General features: G+C 40.4%; 1 protein-coding gene across 1 annotated transcript in view; it reads left to right on the top strand.

The window, feature by feature from the left end:
* LOC124552302 (homeotic protein Sex combs reduced-like) overlaps positions 1 to 6026 on the top strand; it is a 337334-nt gene extending 331308 nt beyond the window's left edge. The window contains exon 5 of the mRNA XM_047126577.1: positions 3894 to 6026. Coding sequence (XP_046982533.1) covers positions 3894 to 4006 — 113 coding nt within the window. The 3' untranslated portion in view covers positions 4007 to 6026. The remainder of the gene's footprint in view (positions 1 to 3893) is intronic.
* Positions 6027 to 22860: the final 16834 nt, after the last annotated feature.

Raw genomic sequence — 22860 nt, forward strand, 5'->3', positions numbered from 1 at the left:
AGCTGAATCAGCTCCAGCAACAATTGCTTATTTATCTCATTTTCTGATGAAACAGTACTTGCCTAAGTCTACACACAACGCCACTTTGCGCTCATGCTGCAGTCCACGGAGTTCAAAGTCTACAAGACGTAACATTGCCTCTTCCAAATCGGAGCACTGAGTTGGATCTATGGCTGATCTCTTGGCACTTTAGGAACATTATTATACAGAGACGGTGAATGCCTGTTACTTTTCACGGTGTACTACCACCACAAGGTTACGTGTTGGCCTCGCAGCAAGTTTAAATTACTTATTTCCATAATTTCGTGATGGTAGGGTCATTATTTATGTTGGTCCCAGTGCACGTACTCTGGCAATCAATGTGGTGCGTCAAAATGATAGACAACTATTCGTTGAAAAACCTAAGGCCTGCATTTGTTATGGAGCTGGTGGCAATTTGGGAAGTCTCAGACAGTGGAAGACTAGCATTTAGTGTTCATGGCTTATTATGAGCATAAGTTTGCTGTGTTGATCTCGACAGAGAGATCGGGTCAGCACCAAAACTCTTCTCCAATCGATTACTTGCTTCCTTCTTTTTCCGGTGAGACAGTCGCTTCTAAGTTCATGAACATCACTATGCTCACCATTGCTTTCACCAAGCTTCAGTCCAGAGACACGCCTACAACCAATGGAGGAATGATGACTGGCTGCACTCTTTCTACAGGAACAATGAAAGACTGTCTTTTAGTTTCTGTGATCTCCTATAAGCATGTGTTTGCGACGTCGGTCTCACCGAACCCAAGGTACTTATTTTCCACATTTTCTGGCGAAACAGTCCTTTCTGTAGTTGGTCCCAATGACATACCCAGGCCCTCAATGTGAAATGTCTTCGTTATGGACACCCACCTTTCTCAAGTCTTCGTTTGGTGTAGGACTGACGAGAATTTGGGAATATCCACGACTATGAAATCTAAACACTTCGGTTTCATCAGTTGTTACAAGGATATGTTATGGTCTCAGCAGCCAGAATACACTCAGCACCAAAACACATTTACAATCGATTGCTTGCTTTATTCGTTTTCTGACTAAACAATCCTAACTTCATGCACCCTATTATGTAGACAGATCTTAGAGTCTGCAAGCTGAACGCCATTGTCTCCAACGAGTTCTGCCTATATCCAATGTAGGAACGACAATAGGAAACATATCTTTTAAAAGATATAAAGAGGGACTGCCGTTTACTTTCCATTGGGTCTTATAAGCATATGTCTCACTGCGAAGCCGAAGTCTTCATTTGCAGCATTTTTAGGCGAAACAGTCCTTTCTCGAGTTCGCCCCAACACACTTAAGATGGTCCTCAACATTGAGTGTCCAGATTATGAGTCACCGTTTCTCCCATGTCTTAATTTGGTGTAAGGCTGAGGGCAGTTTGGGAGCATTTATGCCAATGGCAGACAGTATTTCGTTTTCATGACTTGTTACGTGTTTACGATCTTGGTCTCAACAGCGATATTGCACTCAACACCGATCCTCCACTAGAATAAATTTCTTGCATTATCCTTTCTCTGAAGAAAGAGTCGTTTCTTAAGTTAACACTTCTCCTTGTGGGCACTGTGTGGTCCCAAACACGAAGAGTCTAACTTATGGCCAATGTCTTTTGCCAGTCTCATTACTCAAACCAGGGGCTCATGATTAGCTGATGACTGTTTAGAGACACTCTCCTTGAGAGACAATGTAAGACTGTCTTTCTGGTTTCATACTGTACCATGAGTATGGCTCAATGTTGATGGTCTCGCTGTGGTCCACACTGAACCTTCCCTAGTACCAACTACTATTGTAATTCTTTTTCCTGACGCAGCATTTTCTGGCGAGACAATCCTTTATTAATTTCGTACACCTTACTACTCTCGACATTTACTGCTGCCTGCAGACTAGAAACTCCAAAAGACGTGTCACTACCTCTTCCAAATATCAGAATTAAGCCTGGCCTATCGCTGATGTAGGACTGATTACTGTTTGGGAATATTGTTTTAAAGAAACACTGAAGTAGTACCTTCCAGTTTTCATAGCATCCTACAAGCCAAGTTATTTTACAGTATAGTACTGTCCCTGCCAATGGTACTACGTGATACTCCAGTCCTGGCACATTCTCGCCTTCAGTGCGAAAACGACGGACCCATGTTGTTAGTTACTGACTTTCTGATAAAAGCTGACTTCGATATCAACTTTATATAAAAATTACAGAAAAATTTCACTCAGTTTTGTACCTTCTTCAGTACAGGGTACCGCCTGATAGATTTCTCTAAAGTCACAACACCTGGTTTCTGTACTGCTTCCCAATTGTTGTTACGTAATTGCCTTTCATGTGCTTTGAAGAATGCGTACCGTCGAACGGTTCATTAGTATAATACTCTTTCAATGATTTATACATATCATTCTTCATGTACATGTATGAGAGACGTATGTAACGGATGTGTTTAAAATTAAAAGGCTTTTCACCAGGAGTTGACTGAGGCCATTAAACGCCAGAAACATCAGCTACCTTCAATCCCTGTTTATCGTGCTTTGGGTACTAATGTAGTATCAACGTTCAATCTCTGTTGCTCGTGCTTTGGGGGATAGTGAAATATCTTACTGCTAGTGAACGCTGGTTGCCAGACAAAATAATTAAACGATTGTTTCTGTGAACCATGAAGAGATGCTCTCCAGTATTTTTATGCAGCTGTGATGCGTGATTTAATGCTTATGTGTCTCCTATGATTTCGAACGTATAGTAAATTGTAAATCATACTTTTGTATATTCTATGAACAAATTCGGAAATAATACAGGGAGACTTGTTTTAACGGTTGCTGTGAAGCCACTAGTATATTTATATAAGCGCTAAAGAAAATGTAAAATATGTAGAGGGTTTTCCTTACACATTATTCAGCAGACAAATTTGTCTGATAAAAAGTAATGAACTCTCATCAGTTGTTCTGTTGAAGACAAGAAAATAAGTATTGTATTTCTCATAATTCATCTTTGCCTTGGAGAAAAATTTGGCGTTAAATGATAGAGTAACTTTCTAACAGTTCATAAACAATTTTCAAATTTGGTGAAAAGGCTTAAAACAACCATGCTGGTTGATTTCAAGTGATGAGTAATCATCCCTGTGATGTTTATTAGAATCAATGGTAGCTTTACTTAATATTGAACCTTGATATAATTGCAGACAAAGCAGTGAAAATGAAATTCATTGCAAGAAAATATTTTTTGAATGTAAGTGGTGTTAACACTAAAAATCCTCCATGGCAGGGATATCATCTTCCCAGTATTAAGAGCAGACAGCTCTTAAAAACTTAAAGGTGCGAATTGTGTATTTGTGTCCCAAAAATTACCTAAACAACAACTGCTGTGTAGAGCGCAAATAGATCAGCACAGTGTTTGCGAGAATTTAGCTTCAAACTTCAGCTAAATACTGTACAACCCTTAGCAATCACACACACACTTCACCTTAATAAAAATGTAATCATAGTTCTAAGGATACCCTTTCCAATCTAATCAATGCCCTTTGCAGTGGAACGCCATGCCTTCGAAAGCTGTTGCAAGATTGAATTAATGGCCAAATTCTTGTCACTGACAGAAAAAAATTGTGCACCTGAGCGGGATTTGAACACCGATGTTGTGCCCCTCTGGGATGAAGGTCTTACTAGATGGGCTATCAAGATTTGTCAGTGACTCTTTTCTAAGCTCGTTCTACAATGAATGCTGTGTTTGCTCATCCTCATCTCCCTTTTCGTGCATGAAATATTTTCGGTATACAAATGCACAATGGTGCCTCCAAAAAATTGTTAGAAATTGTCTTTAAAAAAATTATTTGTGTGAGGGAATGGCTAGGAGCGCCGGTGGCACGTGTTGTATTTGCGTGTTGCAGATTTCCACCTGGCGTCACTCCAGGATGAAGGCTACGCGTTCCACCAGGCGATGGGCATGGGGGTGGGTCCCATGCAGAGAGGCCTGTACGCGTGCGGCAGCCCCTACAGTTAGTGGGAGTGGCAGCACTGGGGCCAACAACAGTAGTAGCACTGCACAAGCGGCCGGTGGCAGCGCCTGCTGCGAGGCGCCGCGCCGCGTCTCGAGTGGCAGGCCTGTCTCACGGACACTGCTGCCAACCCAGCGGCGAGAAAGGAACTGCACTTCCCCCAGTTGCACGGTTTTCCCTCTTCTAGCACAAACGACACACACGACACTAATGTACGATTGTCTGAAGAGGAAAAAATCTGTGGGGATGACAGCACTCCCTTCTCTTTACCTTTATTTTGCCACAAAAAAAGGAAAAGCGCTTTGGGAAGGCCAGTGTCTACATTGATGGATCATCAGTTGTGCAGTGATAAAAAGACAACTCTACTACTATTTTGGCTTCAGTGTAGCCGAAGTAAATTACTTGAGTCTCATTAGAGAAATCAGAAACAAAAAAACAGTTTATATACTTTTGATGCAGCGAAGTATTTCGTGAATCCACCGTATTTTACTTATAGGGTGATTAAAAGTGATGTATCATCCACCTAAAGGCATCAAAAATTTCAAAACACAGCAAAAATCGCACTACAACCACATGATTAAACCATTTGTCAGCAAACTCCACAGAATATATTAGAATTGATTCTGTAAGTGACATTTATATATGCAAAAGATACGTCTGCAGAGGTGTACAGTATTTCACAACCAACTATTTTCCATTCATAAAAAACTTAAAGCATCACTCAAACTCAAGATCCAATGTAAATTGCAGTGCAGTGGTAAATTTTGGACACTATCCTGGTGTAACAAATTATTAAAATAAAATTAATATCCAGAGGTGGTTGAGTAAGTCTGATGCAGTTTCTGCAATATTGCAATGATCACTGTGACAGCTTCAAACAATCTAAGTATTATGTACAGTGAAACATGAAGACGTGTTTAATTTTCAAGTGGACAGTGAGATATTTGAAATATAGTTTACTTTGTACATAAAATGAAGCTGTGGAAGTGTTAGATACCTGAATATGAGCAGTTAACTTATTGCCTGATACCCTGATATTGTATTGATAAAATATTTACTCTAGTATAAATATGCAAAATATTTATTTTAACGTTTATGTGAAAAAGTCAGAAATGACAGAGAATTTACTGTATATTATTCATGAGCACGGAATGCTGCCACTAAATACCTATAGCAAATAAATGTTTCCATTCCATTCAGGCAAATGCTACTCTGTTCTGTGCCATGGCTGTTGATGTCAAGCGTTCATTCAACAAGTACTTTTTATAGTTCAATTAAGGACTGTGGCTGATGTTTTCTATGTCCTTTGCTTTCATTGAATTGTCTCATTAATTAGAAAAAATACATATATTTCACAATGCTCTGTCACTACATACTTTAAGAATACTGCATTGTTTATAGAATAAAGCTATAAAGCTCGTATATCGTCTAGAAAAAGATTTGTCTTCTTGGCACTTGATATTCTCTTCTATTAAACAGTCTTAATCAGAAGGACCCAATACTGAGACTTCTCTGCACTATATTGATCAGGATTTAGGATGAGGAGGATATGTGTCAAGATGACAAACTTTTCGTAATAAGCTTCAGCTGCTACTTGAAACAAAAAAATATTCAGTCACTGGCAGTGTCATAAACAATATTTTAGAATTTAAGGCATACTCCTAATTGATATTTGCTCCTGTAAATCTCATGTCAATGTGATGTGTAATTATTAATTTGTATGATTGTTTATATTATAAATGTATAAATATAAAAACCTTCTGTGTATATAAGTGGAAAAAACAACTCGAAACCGTCTGGTCTGTGAATACGTGATTGATGATGCATTACAGTGACTTCATGTGTGGTGTAATCTGAAAGCGTGTGTCGTGTATGTGTGTCAATATAAATATGTCGATACCTAGGTAATGTGAAAAAATCTTGGACAAAAAAATGTAAAATTAATATAGAACTTGCAGTTACAAAGAGTTACTCTCTTATGTGAATCCTAATTGAATAAATTAAACACTGTATTCAAGATCAGTATTTATCTTTGTCAGTTTTTCCTGTACACAGAATCCTCTCATACAGTTTACAAAATAACGACACAGCAGCTTTTCTTCTGCAAACCAGTAAACATAGGATTTTTGTGAGAATGAATACCAGCAAAGTTATTAGAGTTGAAATTTATTTCCATGAACAAAAATGTGATTTTAACATTTAGTTGTAGGTGGTTGTTACTGTCAATTTACATAGAGGCATTGCAGAATTTCGAGATAGCAACAGGTTTATGGACCACAGTAAAACTCTTAAAGTTATACTTTCATAATCCTGATTTTTAGATGTGGAACTTGGACAGTCATAAAAAGAAAAGTACATACATAAACAGTAATTATGCCTTAAAGGTATGGTTAAAATACTAACAAAGCCTCAAACATCACACTAATTGTGTTACGAGTAGATAATTTTTAAAAAATGAAACCAGTAGATAGCTTGAATGCCAAACCATACAATGACAGAACAAAATTACACGACATCTACAATTAGGTTTATACACCACAAGCTATATGACAGTGTATGGTGAGGGGACAGCACAGGCCAATCATTAGTAATTTCAAAACATTACTGAATACTTGAGACAGTTGTAAAGCTTTGGAAAACGACAGCTTTGCTAACAAAGATATGCAGCACAACAAATCATAAAAAGGAAAAATGCAATATACAGAAAAAATAGAAATGATACTGATAGAAGAGTAAGTCAAAATACAAAGGGTCATAGTTTGAGACAATAGGGGCATAATTAAAATTAATTATCTAGTTAAAGGTTAGTTTCAACACCAATCTATAACATGCATGGTTTGGAATCCTGATTATTGCAGTACAATCTTTTTTTTTTTTTCACACAAATTAAGCCTTTTAAATTTATTTAAATTCAGGAAAATTGTAATTCTCTGAACCAGGAATCGATTGCCTAACTTTAGTATTTGTATAATGATACTCTTTATGCCACACATTTATGGACTAAAAGTGATAGATCATGATTGGTATTATTGAACAACAGACAGTGATTACACTGGAGATCAAATACAGTACCTCATATGCCTGCTATTGATATATAAAATATAGATTTCTTTGCCAAAAGAGGTAGATTAATATCATACAGTTAGGTATTTATCTATACTTGAAAAAATAAGTCACTATACCATGGGTCCCCAAGTTTTGAATAGAATTATACATGATGGGTATTGTATTTCTACAAATAAAAACATGACAGGTACTATAATTATTTTTACATGTAAAACAGATCCAACAATACGTTGTACAACAGCTAACATATTCACATAATGTGTTTTGTTGTTATACATTAAATTCATTAACTTCACTATTACATCATCTTTAGACATTTTTTGTACCAGTTGCTTTCAGCTGCAACTCTCACCTCTGTTACAATTAATTATTCATGTACCACAAGGTCGTCTGCTAGGTCTCATAAATCAGAGATGCATAGAAATGTAATAAATTACCCAGACATTATTAGGTTTCACAAGAAATGCACTTTAGCCAGTCAAACAGTGGTCACTAACAGGATTTTAGAGTATTAAATTCACATGCCAATTCTCACATACAATTACATATGGTAAGAAAGTCAAAGACTAGTTAAACACTAACACAATTTTAGATAAACAACTATCTCTGAGAAGCTGTGTATTCTGTACTGTTGCTAAACTGTCACATGTACTGTGAAAAATAATTGGGCAGGCATGTAACCTTTCTTTATAGTGATAGGATGCAAGAAAGTTGGTATAAGCTGCAAACAAAAACATAATTTTTTTCTGTGTCCAATATAAAGTCACTTCCGTACCCAAGGTGGATCATTAACCATTTCCACAATATTCTAAATGTTTCATGTGTGATTTTTATCAGTTTGTTACTGCTTTTGAGCAGCTTTTTATTCCTAGAAGTTCCTTCTCCAAAGAGCTTAGGCAGAATATGACCATATTTTCCTTTGACTATGAGCTGACATAAATACAACTTTCGGACATTAAATATTTTACATTTATTGGTACTGATTTTTATTATAAATGCGAGATATCTGTTTTCTACTTTGAACTCATGGAGTCAGAAGAGCAGGGTCGATGATCCTGTGGGATTATAAACTTTTTAGACATCGACAAAACTGGAGACAGTATTATTTAATGGACATGTCGTGTCTGATTACTGAGTGGAGGTTGATGATTTGACTGCCACATTATCTTCCCTTTCACAAGCCTTTGTAATATTTTGTTATATGTTCACCACTATATTTTTTTAAATCATTTAATGTAAAAATACAGAGGATGTTATACAAGTATATCACCAAGTGGAATAATACTTCCTGTAATTTCTTATTTCTATTTTGTCTCTGTTTCTGTGAAGATATTTCTAATGCTTCCCAAAGTTTTTAATGTTACATTGAGCTCACCTTTTTCTAGAGAGGACTACTGAGTATCACATTTTATGTGCAGTTTCATGTTACTAACATCCCACATGTTTTTCATTTTCGCTTTTGATTGACTGGAGTCCTTATTTTCATTTTCATGTCGTTGAAACATTACTCTTTCTTTCAAAGGTGACAAATTTTTAACTGCAATTGGCTACTAATGCACCCAGTTCTCTGTCACTTTCTTCTATGAAGAGCAGGCTTGGGGACTGATATTTTTGTAATTCCTTGACAAGTATTTTATGGACATCTGTCATATTGCATTATTTGGAATTTACCCTCAACTAATAGCCGGCAGCCAGCACACACGACCACACGCCAATCCGCTGGGGCACTCGACGCTGCTCAAACTAGTAGATGAGAAGGAGACTGGGCCTTCCTCAGCAAATTCTGCCACAAGAAAACAAGGACATCATACATAGAAACCACGACATGATACCATTGAGACCACACTCCAGATGTATTATCAACAATCGATTTTTTTATTTTTAATTAACAGTTACTGTTTCGTTAATTACCTTACAATTACGTTTATGGTAATTGATCTGTCAGGCTGGAAGATTTCATTTTATTGATGTCTTTTTAATCTTATACTTTTTATACTGGCTTTTACACAGTTGTATGTTTTACCTTGCCAGGCTACGAGCTTCACATTATTAGTATTTGCACGTTGTGCATGGGTTTTAAGTATGGATCTAATTCCACATATAGTATGTCAGTGCATGATTTATTGTTAGATGTTAGTTTTGCCAGGTGAAGTAATTTCAATTAATGACTACACGTACCGCATTTTAACCATTACATTTGAGATACTGGTTAATCATGTGGCCCAGCTGTAGTGCCCTCTGTTGGCTTCAGTTTCTCTGAATAAATACCAGATGCATCCCCAGCACTTAGTATGTACCTACATGTTTAGATTCACATTGATATTTCATCAGAATATTTAATAGTATGTATGGCTGGTATACATGGTTGTTAATAGTGTAAACACTTTGTCTTTCTTATGTAGCACCAGGCTTTTATAGATTTAGCGTCATCAAACTGAACTAAAGTTGATTTCACACTGTTTTTGTTTGTAACAGATTTGAAGGTGGCATTAGGCAAAACCGGCAGTAATGAGGTGTAAAAATTGTGTGATCAAGATGGACCTGTAAAATAAAGTGCCAAAAAAATGATTATCGATTCATTTTCAGAGTTTATATCTTCAATTAATCAGGAAGTAACTGTATATGATATCCCACAAGTTTGCATATTAATGTCCTTCCTTTTTCTTGCGTATGTTAAAGTCTTCCCTCCAGGCTTAGCAGATACTAAGTTTTTTTTTTAATTTGTGGATAAACATTGAAATAAGTAGCAATTAAAAATATAGACTACACACTAGAAGATAGGAAAAAAAATTAATTCAGAGTAATCCCACTGCACCCACCCTCTGATGCCAACCAGGAACCCATAAACTAAATATCCCATTAAGACCAACTGCAAAGTCAAAAAAAGCACTTACAAACTTGCAAGACACATTTTTAATTTACTATCTGAAACTTAACAAATAGAAGAAGACAGAACAATCAGGAATGCCTCACAGTTAATAGAACTCATGAAAGATATAAAAATACCAGACACAGCTACCCTTCTCTCTTCTGACATATAAAATATGTACTCTAACATACCACCAGCAGATACAATAAACACCATAGAACAGAAACTGAAGGGTAACAGCCAATCACCAGATGAATGCATCAAAGAAATACAAGAATTGCTGGAACTTATAATTGAATACAACTAGTTCCATTTTAGTAATGAGTACTAATTACAAGAAGATAGGCTACCAATGGGATCTCCAGTGTCGTGCTGTCTAGCCAACATTTTCACAAACCACGTCGAAAACCTGTTTCTTTTTTGTTTTTTTTTTAAGATAACAGCAGATAACATAACATACCTGATTGGAACACATATAGAGATGATATACTTTGTTTAATTGATGAACATCAAGCAAAAATTGACCAGTTGTGTGCAGATACAGACACAATACACAAAAGGATAAGATTCACAATGGAAAAATAGTATGACAACTAGACAAACTTCTTTTGATGTAACTGTTAAAAAAGAAAACAATCAGCATGACTTTGAAACTTACAATAAACCTACAACTACTGGTACAACCGTACATCAGACTACAAATTAGCCACACTAACAGAAGCAATTAGCCATCAGATACATAATTTGTAGACTCAACACAGTACCACTCAGCACAGAAAACTAGCAGAAAGACCTCCTCACACAAATAGCAACAAAGAATTGGTACAATAGTAATATAGTCACAAAATCAAACAACAAGAACAGTTAATGAAAAACAACACATACAAAGCCAAAAACAATAGCACAACAAAGCACCATACATGGAAGCGCACACAGGAGCAGAACAAGAATGACACAAGGGTTAGATGAAAACAGGAAAGAAGGTTCAAGATGGTATTCAATATCCTACAAGTGCAAGCCCTTAAATAAAATAACAAACATTTTCAACAACAAATTATAAACAGAGCATTCAAAACATTCCAAATTCTGTCCAAAAATCATTTCAGAAGCAACAAAAGACAAAGACATCTACCTGAATGCAGGAATATATCAACTACAGTGGAACACTCGTGGAGGGGAGATATGTAGGGCAAACCAGCAAAACATTCTACACTTGGTCCAAAGAACATATCAGAGCATGGAAATATGGGACAAGCCACTCAAGAGAAAATAATCGCAAACCTACTACAGGAGAGGAAGACATGAAGATAGTTAGAATAAATAATGCAAGATCTCCAAACGTCAGAAGAAGATTACCACATATTCTACACAAAACAGAGACTGAAAAGAAACTGCTACAAAATGATCAAATGAATATGATTAACCACTCACAGTTTGCACTGACTGGTCATATAATAGACAGCAATCACAAATACCATAGCTCTTCCCAGCAGATAAATGAAAAATGTGTGTGTGTGTGTGTGTGTGTGTGTGTGTGTGTGTGTGTGTGTGTGTGTGTGTGTGTGTGTGTGCGTGCGTGGATATAAATAAATAATAAAATAAAAAAGGTACACACACACACACACACACACACACACACACACACACACAGAACTTGGATCAACACAAATGAAGTCAAAGAAAAAACGATTGAAAGCAAAACCTGAGAAAGTTGACAACACTTACAGAAACGAATGGTACTCTATACACAGGAAATGACAGTCGCAGTGATATATTTCAAAAACAGCTGTGACCACGAGGACAACTGCAAGCTTTCAACCAATTATCAGCTGACAGAAAGTTGTTTGGCTTACAAATAATGAATTAGACGTTGATCTGCAAGTACTTTTCCATTTTATTAGAAAAACTTAACCTGTCTTAAACCTATAACATATATGTGCAAACGATAGCCTGCCTATATGTGCAAACGAAGAAAAAGCGTGTAATATTTCGGGACACTCACTCAGGATGTCTTGTAACTCAGGATAGACGCATGTGGGAGCACAAGTTAAAGAAAAAAAAACCTTACTATGCAGCATTCAGTAGTAGTTTTTCTCTGGATTAATGCAATTTGTATATAGCTGCTGCGAAAATGGCCACCACAAGAAACTTATCGAAATAAGAGAGTTCTAGGCAATTCTTTGTGTCTTAACTTCGGAAACACATAATTCACGCAGTCAGAACTTGTAAAGGGTCTCTACATAGCATATATTTGAACGAAAGTAATAGACAGAAAGATGAAGTGAACAGTGTTAAGTTGTTAAAATTACAACCTAATGAGAAGTTTTGTTGGAAGTATCATACTGGTAACATGGAACTTCTGAAAAGCCCAAACAAATACTTTTTTGCAGTGCTAGCGGTACCTGACGTAAGTGCTATATATAAAAAAAAATCTGACCTAGTTTGCTTGTTTCCATCCCATAATGATGTATATGGTCATTTTGCGGTGTAACGCATCAATTCAGGCTAATGTCCAGAATCGAGCAGCACGGATTATTTGTGGTGTGAATTGAAGAACGATCTGCAGGTGTCTGTCCGTTCACACCTTTAGTAAATTTGTTATAAATAATATGTATCTTTTCGAATGGCTTACTTAATCGAGTCAAAACAAGAAATAAAATTTGGCCAAGTGTGAGTGGAAGTCGAACTGTGATGGTTCCTAACAAACTTAGTTATGTATATAGACAGTTCATTCATTCTGGAAATCGAAAATCTAGCCTTTTTTTGCCTGCTATCGACCTTGATGCTCGCGAGATATCGATCCTGAGAAATTCAAGACTTTCGCGAATGTTTCAAATTTGACGTTCGATAACAACTGACAAAAGAAATATTTTTTGTGTTATATGATTACAAATTAACAATTTTCAGATTTTTTTCTTTTACTTTTCCTGTGAAATCTTGCTTCCTGCCAAATTTCATGAATGTAGGTCAACAGGAAGCACTTGATAGGTTTTGAAGAGAGAGTTTGCCAGTATCAAAACATTTGACATAAAAGGGCGTGTCCTTTGAATACACCGACATAGAAGCTTCAGCTTTTTACACAGCCAAGGGGTCATAGATGCTAGCACGTAAGGTAAATTTCAACCTGCTATTTCTACCTGTTCCTGAGAGGTTTTTAACAGTCGTGGAGACAGACAGATGGACAACAAACTAATCCTACTAGGGTTTGGTTTTTACGGATTGAGGTACAGATTCTTAAAAGCAGTCTACGTAACTGTTTGGATTAACTTTCTTCAGCCCAGATAGTTGCCAGTTATTCAGGTACACGTATTTTGAATAGCTTTTCATATACCATTAATAGTTTAATTACTAATGGAGTGTAATTTAACAGAAATGTAAGGGATTTTTTTGTGAAAGTTTATGCATATACACAAGTGTAGCGTTTGAACTTTGTAAGTTTTGCAAAGAGGCCAATATTCAGTGTAAGTTTTCTTTATTCCAACTAACAACCTGCATGACTTTTCAAAAGACAATTTTATCTTTCGCAAGTCATTGAAACTTTTAGACTTTAAATCGTTGTGTGCCCGTCCTTGTAGTAGATGGTTATATGGACTACGGCTGTACAGGATGAAATAAAAATTAAGACGTCCGCAACCGCCTCTTTTGCACTTCATTTATTTATTTAATCAATTTCGTGCCTCCATTACATTATATTTAGGCAGTCTGACCAACGTAAAGTGAGAGCAATCCAATAGCGTGTGCAGTCATAACATCTACATCTACGTGTTTACTCTGCTATTCACAATAAAGTGCCTGGCAGAGGTTTCAATGAAACCCCTTCAAGCTGTCTCTCTACCGTTCCACTGCAAGCACCATGGGAAACAGTAATCACTTTAAATCGTAGGGTACATTTGAATCACTGGATGTCAACAGAATGCAACGAATGAGTACACCTTCACCGTTGCACCTGTTGTTACGTTTCATCTACATCTACGTGATTACTCTGCTATTCACAATAAAGTGCCTGGCAGAGGGTTCAATGAAACAGCGTCAAGCTGTCTCTCTACGGTTCCACTTTTGAACAGCACGCGAGAAAAACGAGCACTTAAATTTTTCTGTGTGAGCTCTGATTTCTCTTATTTTATCGTGATGATCATTTCTCCCTATGTAGATGGGTGCCAACAGAATGTTTTCGCAATCGCAGGAGAAAACTGATGATTGAAATTTCATGAGAAGATCCCGTCGCAACGAAAAACGCCTTTGTTTTAATGATTGCCAGTCCAATTCACGTATCATGTCTGTGACACTAACTCAAAACGAGCTGGCGTTCTTTGTACTTTTTCGATGTCATTCGTCAGTCCCACATCATGCGGATCCCACACCGCACAGCAATACTCCAGAATAGGGCGGACAAGCGTGGTGTAAGCAGACTCTTTAATAGACCTGTTGCACCTTCTAAATCTTCTCCCAATGAATCGCAGTCTTTGGTTCGCTCTACCCACAATATTATCTATGTGATAGTTCCAATTTAGGGTATTTGTAATTGTAATCCCAAGTATTTAGCTGAAGTTCCAGCATTCAGATTTGTGTGATTTATCGCGTAATCGAAATTTAGCTGGTTTCTTTTGGTACTCATGTGAATAAATTCATACCTTTCTGTATTCAGGATCAATTGCCACTTTTCGCACCGTACAGATATCTTATCTAAATCATTTGTAAATCGTTTTGATCATCTGATGACTTTACAAGATGGTAAATGACAGTATCATATGCAAACAATCTCAGACGTCTACTCAGATTGTCTCCTATGTCGTTAATATAGATCAGGAACAACAGAGGACCTATAACACTTCCTTGGGGAACGCCGGATATTACTTCTGTTTTACTAGATGACTTTCCGTCTATTACTACGAACTGTCACCTTTCTGACAGGAAATCATGAATCCAATCGCACAACTGAAGCGCTACTCCGTAGGCACGCAGTTTGGTTAGAAGACGCTTGTGAGGAACGGTGTCGAAAGAATTCTGGAAATCTAAGAATATGGCATCAATTTGACATCCACTGTCGATAGCACTCATTACTTCATGAGTATAAAGAGCTAGTTGCGTTTCACAAGAACGATATTTTCTGAATTCGTGCTGACTATGTGTCAATAAATCGTTTTCTTCGAGGTACTTCATAATGTTCGAATACAGCATATGTTCCAAAACCCTACTGAAAATCGACGTTAGTGATATACGCCTGCAATTCAGCGGATTACTTCTACTTCCCTTTTTGGGTATTGGTGTGACGTGAGCAATTTTCCGCTCTTTAGGTACGGATCTTTCTGTGAGCGAATGGTTTTATATACACTTTTTTTTTTTTGGTCATCAGTTTACTGACTGGTTTGATGCGGCCCGCCACGAATTCCTTTCCTGTGCTAACCTCTTCATCTCAGAGTAGCACTTGCAACCTACTTCCTCAATTATTTGCTTGACGTATTCCAATCTCTGTCTTCCTCTAGAGTTTTTGCCCTCTACAGCTCCCTCTAGTACCATGGAAGTCATTCCCTCATGTCTTAGCAGATGTCCTATCATCCTGTCCATTCTCCTTATCAGTGCTTTCCACATATTCCTTTCCTCTCCGATTCTGCGTAGAACCTCCTCATTCCTTACCTTATCAGTCCACCTAATTTTCAACTTTCGTCTATAGCAATACATCTCAAATGATTCGATTCTCTTCTCTTCCGGTTTTCCCACAGTCCATGTTTCACTACCATACAATGCTGTACTCCAGACGTACATCCTCAGAAATTTCTTCCTCACATTAAGGCCGGTATTTGATATTAGTAGACTTCTCTTGGCCAGAAATGCATTTTTTGCCACAGCGAGTCTGCTTTTGATGTCTTCCTTGCTCCGTCCGTCATTGGTTATTTTACTGCCTAGGTAGCAGAATTCCTTAACTTCATTGACTTCGTAGCCGTCAATCCTGATGTTAAGTTTCTCGCTGTTCTCATTTCTACTACTTCCCATTATCTTCGTCTTTCTCCGATTTACTCTCAAACCATACTGTGTAATCATTAGACTGTTCATTCCGTTCAGCAGATCATTTAATTCTTCTTCACTTTCACTCTGGATAGCAATGTCATCAGCGAATCGTATCATTGATATCCTTTCACCTTGTATTTTAATTCCACTCCTGAATCTTTCTTTTATTTCCATCATTGCTTCCTCGACGTACACTAGGGGCGAAAGGCTACAGCCCTGTCTTACACCCTTCTTAATACGAGCACTTCGTTCTTGATCGTCCACTCTTATTATTCCCTCTTGGTTGTTGTACATATTGTATATGACCCGTCTCTCCCTATAGCTTACCCCTACTTTTTTCAGAATCTCGAACAGCTTGCACTACTGGCCATTAAAATTTCTGCACCACGAAGATGACGTGCTACAGACGCGAAATTTAACCGACGGGGAGAAGATGCCGTGATATGCAAATGATTAGCTTTTCAGAGCATTCACACAATGTTGGCGCCTGTGAAGACGCCTTCAACGTGCTGACGTGAGGAAAGTTTCCAACCGATTTCTCATACACGAACAGCAGTTGACCGGCATTGTCTGGTGAAGCGTTGTCATGATGCCTCACGTTTCCGACTTTGATAAAGGTCGGATTGTAGCCTGTCGCGATTGCGGTTTATCGTATCGCGACATTGCTGCTCGCGTTGGTCGCGGTCCAATGACTGTTAGCAGAATATGGAATCGGTCGGTTCAGGAGGGTAATACGGTACGCCGTGCTGGTTGCCAACGGCGTCGTAAGACTAGCAGTCGAGATGACAGGCATCTTATCCACATGGGTGTAACGGATCGTGCAGCCACGTCTCGATCCCTGAGTCAACAGATGGGGACGTTTCCAACACAACAACCATCTGCACGAACAGTTCGACGACGTTTGCAGCAGCATGGACTATGAGCTCGGAGACCATGGCTGCAGTTACCCTTGACGCTGCATCACAGACAGGAGCGCCTGCGATGGCGTACTCAACGACGAACCTGGGTCCACGAATGGCAAAACGTCATTTTTCGGATGAATCTAAGTTCTGTTTACAGCATCATGATGGTCGCATCCGTGTTTGACGACATCGCGGTGAACGCACATTGGAGGCGTGTATTCGTCATCGCCATACTGGCGCATCACCCGGCGTGATGGTATGGGGTGCCATTTGTTACACGTCTCGGTCACCTCTTGTTCGCATTGACGGCACTGAACAGTGGACGTTACATTTCAGATGTGTGACGACCCGTGGCTCTACCCTTCATTCGATCACTGCGAAACCCCACATTTCAGCAGGATAATGGACGACCGCATGTTGCAGGTCCTGTACGGGCCTTTCTGGATACAGAAAATGTTCGACTGCTGCCCTGGCCAGCACATTCTCCAGATCTCTCACCAATTGAAAACGTCCGGTCAATGGTGGCCGAACAACTGTCTCGTCTCAATACGCCAGTCACTACTCACGATGAACTGTGGTATCGTGTTGAAGCTGCATGGGCAGCTGTAACTGTACACGCTATCCAAGCTCTGTTTGACTCAATGCCCACGCGTATCATGGCCGTTATTACGGCCAGAGGCGGTTGTTCTGGTTACTGATTTCTCAGGATCGATGCATCGAAATTGCGTGATAATGTAATCACATGTCAGTTCTAGTATAATATATTTGTCCAACGAAGACTTGCAGCGATACTTCGACCTAGAGCATCCCAGACGTGCTCGACGGAGTTTAGGTCTGGAGAACAGGCAGGCACTCCATTCGCCTGATATCTTCTGTTTCAAGGTACTCCTCCGCGATGGCAGCTCGGTGGGACCGTGCGTTATCATCCATTAGGAGGAAGGTGGGACCCACTGCACCCCTGAAAAGGCGGATATACTGGTGCAAAATAACGTCCCGACACACCTGACCTGTTACAGTTCCTCTGTCAAAGACATGCAGGGGTGTACGTGCACCAGTCATAATCCCACCCCACACCATCAAACCACGACCTCCATACAGGTTCCTTACAAGGACATTAAGGGGTTGGTATCTGGTTCATGGTTCACACCAGATGAAAACCCGGCGAGAATCACTGTTCAGACTATACCTGAACTCGTCCGCGAACACAACCTGCGACCACTGATCCAACGACGATGTACTGTGTTCTGGACACCAGGCTTTACGGGCTGTCCTGTGACCAGGGGTCAGTAGAAAGCACCTTGCAGGTCTCTGGGCAACGTCTGTTCAGTAGTCTGTAGACTGTGTGTCTGGAGACAACTGTTCCAGTGGCTGCGGTAAGGTCCCGAGCAAGGTTACCTGCAGTAATCCGTGGCCGTCTGCGGGCACTGATGGCGAGATATCGGTCTTCTTGTGGTGTTGTACACTGTGGACGTCCCGTACTGTTGAGCCTGGACACGTTTCCTGTCTGCTGGAATCGTTGCCATAATCTTGAGGTTACACTTTGTGGTAAACGGAGGGCCTGTGCTGCGACCTGCCGTGTTTGACCACCCTCCAATCGCCGTGGTATTCTACCCCTCATAACGTCATCAATATGTGTTCTTTGAGCCATTTTCAACACGCAGTCACGATTAGCACGTCTGAAAACGTCTGCACACTTACTCGCTGCACCGTACTCTGACATGTACCAACACACCTCTGCGTATGTGGACTGCTGCCAGCGCCACCGTCTGACGACCGCAGGTCAAATGCACCGCATGGTCATACCCCGAGGTGATTTAAACCCGCAGACCGCCCACCAGAGAGTTGTTTCACCGTGTATCAGCATTATCCTTAATTTATGAGCATGAGTGTATATACGATGGTTGGAACTTAAATAGTGGCTACTATTTATTCACAAACGATACAATAGAGTTACACGATTGCACTGTCCTTGAAAATAGTCACCAGCGTTGCGTACAACCCGCTGGCAGCGATGTGGAAGGCATAGTATACCGTTAGCAGAACCCTGTTGATGGTGCGAATGGAGCGGTCTACCGCCTGTCGAATCTCTGGAACAGTTCTGAAGCGGATGCCACGGAATGGTTCTTTCATTTTCGGAATCAAATCAAAGCCACAAGGACTGAAGTCCGGGGAGTATGGTGGATGGTACAGTACTTCTCACAAGGGAACCTCCCCATCGCACCCCCCTTAGATTTTGTTATAAGTTGGCACAGTGGACAGGCCTTCAAAAACTGAACACAGATCGATCGAGAAAACAGGAAGAAGTTGTGTGGAACTATGAAAAAATAAGCAAAATATACAAAGTGAGTAGTCGATGGCTAACATACGCAATATAAAGGACAATGTGAGCCCAGGAGCACCGTGGTATCGTGGTTAGCGTGAGCAGCTGCGGAACGTGAGGTCCTTGGTTCAAATCTTCCCTCGAGTGAAAATTTTACATTCTTTATTTTCGCAAAGTTATGATCTGTCCGTTCGTTCATTGACGTCTCTGTTCACTGTAATTAGTTTAGTGTCTCTGTTTTGCGACCGCACTGCAAAACCGTGCGATTAGTAGACGAAAGGACGTGCCTCTCCAATGGGAACCGAAAACATTTGATCGCAAGGTCATAGATCAACCGATTCTTCCAAAGTAAAACACGTCTGATATATTCTATACCACACTCGTGGCGGCATGTGCGTCACATGACAGGAATATGTTGTCGACCCACCTAACTTGTACACTTAGCGAATGGGTAAAAAGATTTTTCTACCTTGCCCGATTTAGGTTTTCTTGTGCATGTGATAATCACTCCCAAAAAAGTGATGAAAACATAAGAGTTTGTCACATAAATCGAAAATAAAAAATTAAAATTTTCACGCGAGGAAGGACTTGATCCAAGGACCTCTCATTCCGCAGCTGCTCACGCTAACCACGGGACAACGGTGCTCCGGAGCTCACATTCTCCTTGATTTTGTATATCTTGCGCATGGACTACTCAGTTTGTATATTTTGCTTATTTTTTTCAGAGTTCCACACAACTTCTTCCTGTTTTCTCGATTGATCTGTGTTCAGTTTTTCAAGGCCTGTCCACTGTGCCAACTTATAACTAAATCTGAGGGGGGTGCGATGGGGAGGTTCCCTTGTCAGTCCCATCGACCGAACAGAGCAGCCACAGCTTGCGCTGTATGCGCCCGCGCATTGTTGTGCAAAGTGATGGGTGCGCTGCGCAGAAAGTGTCGCCGCTTGTAAACTCCCCCTCACTTATCGACCTTAATGACAGTAAAAAATTAAACCGCGTGTACCTAGTGGAAATTTGGGAAAAGGAATGGTCACCGAAGTTAATCTGTCGGTAAAGAGGGAGGTAAGGGTTACATCTAAATGAAAGGAAAAATGCAAATGAAATTGGCGAAATTAATTTTGAAAAAGGGTAAAGTTAATGAAGAAAGGAAATGTGCGGTCGTTACGTTAACAATTAACTGGCGTTAATTAGATATTTGAGATTTGGGGAAAATTACAGTCGCCAGTCCTATGGACAACTACTATAATAACTGAAAAAGAGAGGTTAATGCGCATATAATTAGCAGTAAAAGCGTGGCAACTGAAGGTTGACATGTGTTGTGTGAAAACTGAATGTTTGTCAGAAGTAATAAATTTCGCTAATCCTGTCTTAATTTAGCAAAGGAATTAATAAAACCGGAAAATTGAAAGTTAATTTAGTGACTGAAATTAATAGTGAACGTTTCTTCTGAAGCACTACGAAATTAAATAAAGTAAGGTTAGTCTTGGGCTACCTCAACAATCATCTCAAAAGCTACTTGAATTTACGCAATTTAGAAATAAGAGATTTAACTTTGAACTTGAATTAAATGGTTTTGAACAATTAACAGTAGTAAAATTTAGTACGTACCAAGCTGAGCTGCAGTCACAGATAAGCTAAAATATGGTAACAAAACTCGCACTCTTAATTTGTGCTTGTGTAATCTAAATATTGTACCCAGCTATGAATAACTTAACTGAACTTTGAAATTAAAGCAGTGAAATGGAATGATATTACTTTATTGCTGGCGTTTGAATTTCAACGACACTCGGGTTCATTTCGGAAAATGAAGGGACCCTGCTTGGTAATGCAAGTGGGACAATGAGCAAGAAAGGTTCATGCTAAGTTGCTGTATTTTAGTGATACAAATGGAACAGTTTGAAAAGCTGATGTCTGCCATACAGTTCTAAAACTTTACGTGCTTTCAGTCTTCCTTGTTGGTTGATTGAAGGTTTGAAGTCGTCGATCGGGGAGGTGGCGACAATCACTTATTGTCGGCCGTACCTGTTGCAGAAGCTGGATGTTGGCGCGCCTTCTTCTCGACACGGTCACCAGGCGAAACGGGCTCTTGATGTGTGCCAGCTAGTATTTCCCGTCCGCGACACCGTGCCACGAACTATCATCGCAAGTCGAGCGCAATTACATGCTGCCAAACACCGAAAGCGCGGCAACTCGCGGGAGCGTCACTCAACACATCTGCTCCACCGCCCTACTCCAACCAGACTCTGCTCTGCCCGCGCTTCACGAGGTAGACTCAACACTACCAAACATCCTGAACACTTTGCTTCTCCATACGACCTATCGATGTAGTTGTTCGATAGCAAAGTTTTCCCTAGGCAAGATCCAGCGTAAAAATGCAAATAATATTTACAAAACAAACCAATTATACATCGACATAAATGCATATATATATACACTCCTGGAAATTGAAATAAGAACACCGTGAATTCATTGTCCCAGGAAGGGGAAACTTTGACACATTCCTGGGGTCAGATACATCACATGATCACACTGACAGAACCACAGGCACATAGACACAGGCAACAGAGCATGCACAATGTCGGCACTAGTACAGTGTATATCCACCTTTCGCAGCAATGCAGGCTACTATTCTCCCATGGAGACGATCGTAGAGATGCTGGATGTAGTCCTGTGGAACGGCTTGCCATGCCATTTCCACCTGGCGCCCCAGTTGGACCAGCGTTCGTGCTGGAGGTGCAGACCGCGTGAGACGACGCTTCATCCAGTCCCAAACATGCTCAATGGGGGACAGATCCGGAGATCTTGCTGGCCAGGGTAGCTGACTTACACCTTCTAGAGCACGTTGGGTGGCACGGGATACATGCGGACGTGCATTGTCCTGTTGGAACAGCACGTTCCCTTGCCGGTCTAGGAATGGTAGAACGATGGGTTCGATGACGGTTTGGATGTACCGTGCACTATTCAGTGTCCCCTCGACGATCACCAGTGGTGTACGGCCAGTGTAGGAGATCGCTCCCCACACCATGATGCCGGGTGTTGGCCCTGTGTGCCTCGGTCGTATGCAGTCCTGATTGTGGCGCTCACCTGCATGGCGCCAAACATGCATACGACCATCATTGGCACCAAGGGAGAAGCGACTCTCATCGCTGAAGACGACACGTCTCCATTCGTCCCTCCATTCACGCCTGTCGCGACACCACTGGAGGCGGGCTGCACGATGTTGGGGCGTGAGCGGAAGACGGCCTAACGGTGTGCGGGACCGTAGCCCAGCTTCATGGAGACGGTTGCGAATGGTCCTCGCCGATACCACAGAAGCAACAGTGTCCCTAATTTGCTGGGAAGTGGCGGTGCGGTCCCCTACAGCACTGCGTAGGATCCTATGGTCTTGGCGTGCATCCGTGCGTCGCTGCGGTCCGGTCCCAGGTCGACGGGCACGTGCACCTTCCGCCAACCACTGGCGACAACATCGATGTACTGTGGAGACCTCACGCCCCACGTGTTGAGCAATTCGGCGGTACGTCCACCCGGCCTCCCGCATGCCCACTATACGCCCTCGCTCAAAGTCCGTCAACTGCACATACGGTTCACGTCCACGCTGTCGCGGCATGCTACCAGTGTTAAAGACTGCGATGGAGCTCCGTATGCCACGGCAAACTGGCTGACACTGACGGCGGCGGTGCACAAATGCTGCGCAGCTA

Source organism: Schistocerca americana, chromosome 10 (genome assembly GCF_021461395.2).
Source record: "Schistocerca americana isolate TAMUIC-IGC-003095 chromosome 10, iqSchAmer2.1, whole genome shotgun sequence".
Classification (NCBI taxonomy): Eukaryota; Metazoa; Arthropoda; class Insecta; order Orthoptera; family Acrididae; genus Schistocerca; species Schistocerca americana.